This window comes from Trichechus manatus, unplaced genomic scaffold (genome assembly GCF_000243295.1).
Source record: "Trichechus manatus latirostris isolate Lorelei unplaced genomic scaffold, TriManLat1.0 scaffold00254, whole genome shotgun sequence".
NCBI lineage: Eukaryota > Metazoa > Chordata > Mammalia > Sirenia > Trichechidae > Trichechus > Trichechus manatus.
The window spans coordinates 2014694-2022786 of NW_004444190.1; the positions used below are offsets into that span (position 1 = coordinate 2014694).

Genomic DNA, 8093 nt, shown 5'->3' on the forward strand with positions numbered 1-8093 from the left:
ATGGTGGAAAGCTACAAAGAATTTTGTTTCTTCATCAACCACAGAAAATATTTTTTAAGAAACCATGCTCAAATGGATAATCACAGATTTGTGTCTAGAAGGTAAATCAATGTAGGACTTAAGTTTTGAGGACAAGGCCCACAAATTCCCCTTAAACTACAGTAACAACACAATTCCTGGGGCTTCTTGCTTTGGTTATCTTTTCACTGCCATTACTTAGGAACCCAAACAAGGAGAAATCTGTACCAAGAAAAGCCGCACCTGGCAGGAAAAATAATGGCCCTTTCATACATAATTTAAATTGGAGCAAGCTTTTGATAAAATATATCAAAAGCTTTGGAATTACACATATCATCATGACCATTTCCCAGTCAGTGGTAGGAGTGGCAGGCCCCAAAAACTTGGGTCAAAAGCTCATGGCAGTACCATTCTTCAAAGTCAACTTTTTAACTTCACCACTTAAAAAGAAAAATCCTGATTTTAGCACCATCAAGAAAAATCAGCCTCAGGACGGCTCACCTCGCTGAAATTACAAAAATCAGTAATTATTTTTTAGCTTGATAACCTACTTTTTCACTAAATTTGATGATTACAAATTATTTTAGCCTTTTTTTTTTTTTAAATGAACTTCAACTCTACCCATATGGGATGATTTGCTAGCTCTGAAAATATTCAAGACATGCAGCATTAATAAACAGAAAAGCTACTGAAGTGACTCATTTCAAGAGAGGTTGAGGCTTCTGAAAGATACGTGATCACTGGATAAAACTAGTAGAAGATCACTCTGAGGGGGGTTTTCAGAAATTTTAGCATGTAGAGAAGTGAGAAAGATAATAAGCAATACAGCATAAAGAGCTTGGGCTCTAGAATCAAATACAAGCTTGAATTCTATCTTCTTTGATCAATTACTTTATCTGTGTTTGGGTATCTTCATCTGAAAAACAGGCAGCCAAATGAGAATAGCTAGTCAAGACATTGTGAGGGTTAATGAGAACTCATATATATGCAATTAATAAACTATGGAATGTCTGTATTGTGCTAAGCACTTTATTACCTAATTTAATCTTTATAACTCTATAAGGAAGCTATTAGTCTTACTTTACAAATAAAGAAAAGTTAAAAGGTTAAATTTCCGGAAGTTACATGTCTAGTAAAAGGAAGAGTCAAGATTCTATCTCAAGAAAAACAGATTCCGGGGTGGAAAGGAGGAGTGTCCTGTCACAGTATAGGCAGAGCAACTAGGGTCACCTGTTACGTATAGATTTTTGTATGAGAGACTAACTTGAATTGTAAACTTTCACTTAAAGCACAATAAGAAAAGAAAAACACATTCCAAAGTTTATGGTTTCTTCTGCATCATACTATCTTGAGAAATTCTAAAACACTTGTTTTTTAATTTTTTGGCTTTTTTCTGGTAATCACAGTCTCACAAAACATACATTCCAAGACTGAGGAAAGTGAGACAATTAAAAATGCTTCCTCAATACATTCACATTATCGCTGCTCACAATATATAAAGGCAACCCATCTGCAGAATATGGATTCTAATTTTGGTATTCAATTAAACATCCTTGAAAATGAATCAGTTATAGGTTATATGGTGAAATAAAAATGTCCCTGATCATTTCAAGTACAGGAAACTAAATCCTTGCCTATTATTCCTAGATTATAAAATAGGAATAATGTCTACATCCTTGTGCTACTTATGTTCAGTCAACTTTCCCATTCAAATACAACTGGCACATAAAAGATGATTTCTTGATTATTCTCTCTGTATACATTATGACCATTACTGCTCAATATGCTCTAAAAACAGCATCTAGAAAGCTGGAAAAAAGGCCGCGAAGACAACAAAATATCTTGGGCCAGTATGAGGAAAAATGAAACACATTATACCACAATATAATATAGTCACAAGCACTTAAGACACAAACAAGATTCCATTTCATTACCAACAAATATAATTCAATTGAACAGGTTGATTCAAGAGCTGAACATGGCTCTCCATTATTCCCGGTACTCTTCTAGAGATTTGTAAATACAAAAACTGTCTACTTCTGGATTTGAAAATTTTAACCTACCTATGCATAAAAAGTTGTGTATCAGCTATGAAAATTTCTTGGTGGTAATTTACAATGACTTAGTAGTGGGAAGCCTATTTGCAGGAATTGGTTGACTTGAGGGAAAAAAAAACACAACTTCTTGAAAACGTAAAATAGCTTAAAGCATTTAATATCTAAACAAATCAGTCTGTTAATAGTAGTCGTCACAAAATATGCTTAATATAGAAACCCACATTTATGTCTTTAAGAAAAGTGTAAATTGTATTTTACCTCAAAACATAAATTAACCTGCTTAAAGAATCTGCAGCAATCAAAATCATGGTAAATTTCAAACAATTTTAGAATATAATATTAAGTACTTTATACTGTTTTATATCTAAAAAATGCTTACAACTTCTCTAAAAATAGTTTGCGGCAACTATTTTTTCTTTCATTCTTTAACAGACATGTTTACTATTATGGGCAACATTCTAAAAACCTTAAGTTTCACAGACTTTCAGACATTCAAATACTATGGTCCCCTTTTCTTTGATGTGGAGATTTATTCAAGCTAAAAAAAATAAAGCATGGTAGACAACTTAATACATTTTCACTAAATTGAAAGCAGTACAAAAGTTTTAAGACTCTACAGAACTACACATCGTACCTAATGTATCATTAAAAATAGAAGACAGTATTTTCTTCAGCTAATAAAACAGCATACTGGCATGCTGTTAATGCATACCTTTTAATGTGTACTGTCATTTGTAAATTATTTACAATTCTACTTTGTGAAGAGAACTAGAATGCAAATTTTCTGCAAAACTGGAAAAAAGGAATATAAAATTTGTGAAAGCCTGTGTTTTATATGGTACAAAACTAAGCCAGTTTTTCTCTTCAAATACTAGATATTTTATGCAGTGATCTTTTGGACACATTATGGTAATTCTTGAGGATGCTTTAATGCTGGTGGTAAGTTTACAGGCCTTGATTCTTCATCGAGGAGTACTAAATCTTCTATTTCACTGCCTCTGTATTTTCTTTTACATATTTTTACCACCACCTTTTTCTTGAGAAATAACTTCAGTGCTTCTCTTGATGCAACTGCTTTTGCATTTTCTTTGCTTTTTCCACAGCCAGTGCCCAAATACACAGACTTGCACCTTAATTCACAAACAATACTTTCTTGAGAGCTCTTATTTTGAGGCAGATCTGCCAGTTCTTTTAGTGGGACAAAAAACACATCCAGTGTTGCTTTGAGAGCCTCAACAGCTGCATTTAGGAGCTCTCCATGATTCACATTGGGACTAAAGCCGCCAACAGCTACCAACTTCCATGCTACCGTTTTATACAGTCTATTAAAAAAAGGTTGCTTCTGTTTCACATCTTCATTGGTTAACTTGCAACAGGAGAATTTGACAGAACTTTCACTTGACTGTGAAGTACTTTTAGAAGGCAACTGTGACGTGCTGGTCTGAGAACTACTCTTAGAAGCCAGCTGGGACACACTTGCTAAGGAACTGCTTTTGGAAACCAGAGATCCACTGGTCTGGGGGCTGCTCTTGGAAGCTAACAGTGATGCAGCTACCTGGGAAGTGCTTCTGGAAGTCAGCAGTGATGTATTTGTTGAGGAGCTACTCTTGAGAGTTAGCAAGGATGCACCTGATGAAGAACTGTTTTTAGAAACTGATGATGAAACACTTGCTTCTGAACTAGTTTTAGAAGTTAACCCACTTGAAGCTGTCTCTGAACTAGGTTTAGAAGACAAGAGTGGCAATTCTACTTCTGAGCTTCCTGAGGAGCCCAACAAGGGCAACTGAATCTCTGAGCTGCTCTGAGAAGCTGAGACCGAAGAGCATTCCAAAGCATTATTTTCAGGCGAGCCACTTTGTTGTCTGCAATCAGTGGATTGGGTCACATGACTATTCACACTTGATTTCAACAGAGAGGAAACAAATGGTGCTGAACCATGTTTATCCGAAGTTTCTGATTCAGAAACTTTTCCAGACCCTGCCGTTGTTACCTGAGACGAAATGCTGCTGCTGCTTTGGCTGGAACTAGATCTATCCCCCTCACTTGTAGAGCTATTCTCATTCAGGGAGATGCCAGAGCTACGAGTTGAGTTCCCACTACTCTCCAGTTTGGTGGATGACCCCATACATGTTGAACTGTTTTCCTGCTTGGCTAATGGATATTCTGTTTTGGCTGAAGTTTTTGCATGATCTTGCTCAACTGCAGAATTGTTTTTTCCTTCTATGCCTCGTTTTTTGGATGGTTCTTCTACCCCTTCTAAAAAAAAGGAAAATAGATATGTGATTAAGTTCATCTAATATATATCTGCTAAAAATTTATACGACAAATACTTATGAAAATAAAGTCACAAGGTCAAAATATTTCAGGACTAGTAGTTTCTTTAAAAGTGTGGAATAACTTCATTGATTTCTAAAAGTGTTGAACAGCATCATTAATTTCTAAAATTAACAGCAACAGACACAATTGACATTTCAAAAATCTAAAGCAGTCAAGCAAAACTATCAAATTCAGAGCCTAAAAACATACAGATATATATTTTAGGTTTAACATTCAAACTTGATTAATAACATTATGTAAATTCTGACTTGTTAAAAAATTAGTAACAACAATAAAGCCACATGATATCAAACTTATGCTCTAAACTCCTATGTATGTTCACATCTATGATCTGCTAACCATTGCTACTCGATATCCCTCTTTTCTTCACCTTGGCAACCAGTTCGTCTCTTGTTGTATGGATTGGAGCATCTGTCACTTTGATACCTTCAGCCATACTAAGTATTTTATCCATAACTTTTTGAGGGTACCTGAAAAAGAGGAAAAAATTCCACTTTAAAAAAAAAAAATTGTTTTTTTTCCCCTTCTAATATTTTTGGTGTGCAAAACAGGCCAAAGGTACTGCATTTCATGGTCGTAATCAAGATAGTGAACTAACTGCCAGGAACTTTCTGCTTCCGGGACACTCCGTAAACAAATGACCCAGGGTCTGGGAAGCAAAGTCTATCCTAATAAACCTTTAAATCCACTGTCCATCCACAACAGCTTTGTCAGCTCAACGCCAACAACTTCAGCAGTCCCCCACATAACGGGGGTCCCTACCGGGGGTCTATTAATCATGTCTGCTTCTCGCGGAGACGCCCTTCTCACTCTTAGAAGGCAGCCGGTCCAGTGAACTCCCGCGCTTCACAGACACTTTCCCTCCCCACTGCGAGCGGGTTTTCGCTGAGAGCTCGGGGGGGCGGAAGGCAAAATGGGGGAGCGCTGGTTGGAGCCGCTGCCTCACTCACCGGCACCCGAGGAAGACGTGGTTTGCCCAAGCCATGGAGAAGGAGATGAGCTGCTGCAGCTGCCTACTGCAAGTCCCGCTCTTGGCGTCGGCAGCCTCATCCGTGTTACTGGAAGCAACGCCGCCAGTGGGGGCCAAGTCCCCGGCGTTGCGAAGTAGAAACTCCCGGCGGTAGCGCCAGTGTTTGTCAGTCTCGCCGTCGCAGCGCAGCGCCTCCACCCAGAGAGCCACCCGCGGGTTCTGGCTCAGGTACTCCGACACCTCCTGCGCCATGTTGGGCCTGCAGGTCGCGGAGGCCGCGAGCAGACGCTGTACCGGGAAAGAGGCGGGAGCCGCGGGCACGAACGGCCCTGTCACCGAGGCCTTCAGCGGGGCCCTACGAGAACGCCCCTCGGAAGGCCCAAACACCTAACAGCAGCGATCGCCGCTGTACCGCCCACTTCCGCCCGCCGCCGACTCCTTCCCCTTTATAATCTCGCCGCCGAGCCGCCCGCGTGTCCTTCCGGCGCGAGCCGGCACTCCCAGGACGCTTTGCGGCGCTCGAGCCGCTGCGAGGTTGCGGCCGTACCGGCCTACGTGAGGGAGACGGACGCGAGGGAGGAGCGAGGCGGCGCTTGGTCTTACGCTGCCGGGGGCGGGCCGCAAGTGGGCTTCGCCCGAGGCGACCTGGATCTTGGGGGAAACTCGAGCGTTTCAGCTTCGCTTTGTGACGCCGCGCACGCCCCGCCGAATCTCTTCCCCGCCCAGGCCCACTGCGGCGCGGCAGCAGGGGGGGGGGAGCCGGGGCGGGGGCCGCGGCGGCAGGGATTGTCGGGAGCCGGGGCTCGCCCACGTAGGGGAGGGGCGGACAACGTTCTCTTTTGCTGGAGGCTCACTTCCACCCTGATAGGCTGAGCGGCTGGTAGTTGCGAGGTCTATGGATCGCCCTTCCTGTTCTGGAGCCGGACCAAAATAAACAAATGCTCGCTTCCTTTTTTTTTTTTTGTAATGTCAGAAAACAGCTTGTACTGCTGTGACCGTAGACAAGCGAAGCAGTCCGATACGTTCTCAGAGGGGATTTAGGAGTGCGGGGGTGCGTGTTAACTGAAGCAATAATTCTAAAGTTAAACGATTAATCCAGTTCGGGGTTGCCTTGTGGCGTCCATTGTTTGAAGCTAGTCCTTGCCTCCTCAGGCGTTCGGTTTGGTTACCGCAATTCCTTAGGTCAGTCGGTCAGCCCTGGTAGTGCCTGCTTTCTCTCGCTTTCTTTTTTGGTCGATAGGACCGACAGGATTCAGTCTCCATAGTATTTCCTTAAATTAACTAACACTGTTATCTCCAACTGGAACAATAGTCAGGAGGTGGCATGGAAACGTAACCTGTTAATTTCTACCGCCCGAAATCTTTCCTTCTTAGAGCCATGTTTTTCCCCCTTTAAAATTTCCATAGTTACAAGATGTATTATCACTGCCGGCAGGCTTATTCTTACGTTTCCAATTTTAGGTATGTATTAAAAATGATAATAAATGATACGTACTAATAACGAAATTGAGAGAAATTTTCCTTTCAATAAATTATTTGAGGCTCTAACGTAAAAATGGTTGAATCAGGATAATCAAGCAAAAAAAAAAATGTTTAGATAAGATTAACAAAAAAAGATGTAATTTACACACACACTGGATTAACCAAAATCCGGCTATTAAATGAAAATAACAATATTGCCCATTTTTCTGCCATTCTAAAAGAAACTCGATAAAAATACAGGGACAGGTTTTGATCACTTGCTTGAGATTTTGCTTAGTTTTGCTATTCCCTACTTTTTATTAATTGCTGAAATTTTAGAGGGGTGAAAGGATTGCAAAAACCTGGCTATTTAGAAGACTGGAGGAATTTTAGTTTTCCTTTCATGAATTCTTTGGCAAGGGGATGGGGAGCAGCAAATAAAAATATACGATCATATAGCTGGGTAGTATTTGTGAGTATTTAAATGGTTAATGTTGCTCTTTAGTCTTATTTAGTTTTGAATAGGTAATAAATTCACATAGTTCAAAACTGTACCAAAAAGTTATATAATATAAAGTGTCCCTTCCATCCTTGTTTCAGGTACCCATTTTTTCTAACCAGAAGCAACCAACGAGACCTGTTTTCTATGTAGACTTCAATATATATTCTACATATATATACAAATACTATGCCCTCCTCCCCTTTTTTACAGAAATGGTAGCGTAACTATGCACAGTATTCTGCATCTTGCATTTTTCAATAGTAGATTGTTGTTGTGTTTACTAGGATTAAAATTAAAAAAAAAAAAAACCCATTGACGTCTAGTTGATTCTGACTCATAGGGACCGTACAGGACAGAGTAGAACTGTCCCATAGGGTTTCCAGGGAGTGGCTGGTGGATTCAAACTGCTGACCTTTTGGTTAGCAGCCTGTCTCTTAACCACTGTGCCACCAGGCCTCTGCTTATTAGGAGAGGATTAATAAATTAATTTATTGAATGTCTAGGGAAGGTTTGACATCTTCATGATGTTGAATCTTACCTATTCAGGAACACAACCAAACCTGTTAACGATGAGTCACTTCTGACTCAGCTTCTGTTTACTCAGATCATCTTTTGTGTTCTGTAGTTTCTTAGGTCCCTCCCTCAACCCCAGGCAATACCTGCTTCCTCTTGCTTTCTTTTTTTGGTCAATAACAATTCTGCATCAACAACATTCTGTATCTGTAAACCAGTTGCCTTCAAGTTGTTT

General features: G+C 40.3%; 1 protein-coding gene across 3 annotated transcripts; it reads right to left on the bottom strand.

The window, feature by feature from the left end:
- Window positions 1-2206: 2206 nt before the first annotated feature.
- Window positions 2207-5802, bottom strand: CDKN2AIP (CDKN2A interacting protein). 3 transcript variants are annotated; one of them, XM_004389675.1, is made up of 3 exons: window positions 5363-5802; window positions 4752-4882; window positions 2207-4331 (listed from the first exon to the last, which is right to left on the bottom strand). In XM_004389675.1, exons 1-3 carry the CDS (start codon window positions 5632-5634, stop codon window positions 2980-2982), a joined length of 1755 nt encoding a protein of 584 aa, XP_004389732.1. In that variant the 5' UTR covers window positions 5635-5802; the 3' UTR covers window positions 2207-2979. The 3 variants fall into 3 exon arrangements, with proteins under 3 accessions (XP_004389732.1, XP_012414949.1, XP_023580436.1); XM_012559495.2 differs by having other exon boundaries at window positions 2976-4331; window positions 4783-4882; window positions 5363-5774; XM_023724668.1 differs by lacking the exon at window positions 4752-4882 and having other exon boundaries at window positions 2976-4331; window positions 5363-5602.
- Window positions 5803-8093: the final 2291 nt, after the last annotated feature.

Bases quoted from the DNA above. Each gene is read 5' to 3' on its own strand.
- CDKN2AIP (XM_004389675.1), bottom strand. From the start codon at position 5,634: ATGGCGCAGGAGGTGTCGGAGTACCTGAGCCAGAACCCGCGGGTGGCT. The intron at 4,883-5,362 runs GTGAGTGAGGCA...CCTCTTTTTCAG, and splicing joins CACGTCTTCCTCGGGTGCCG to GTACCCTCAAAAAGTTATGG. The intron at 4,332-4,751 runs GTTAGCAGATCA...CCTTTTTTTTAG, and splicing joins AGGGATATCGAGTAGCAATG to AAGGGGTAGAAGAACCATCC.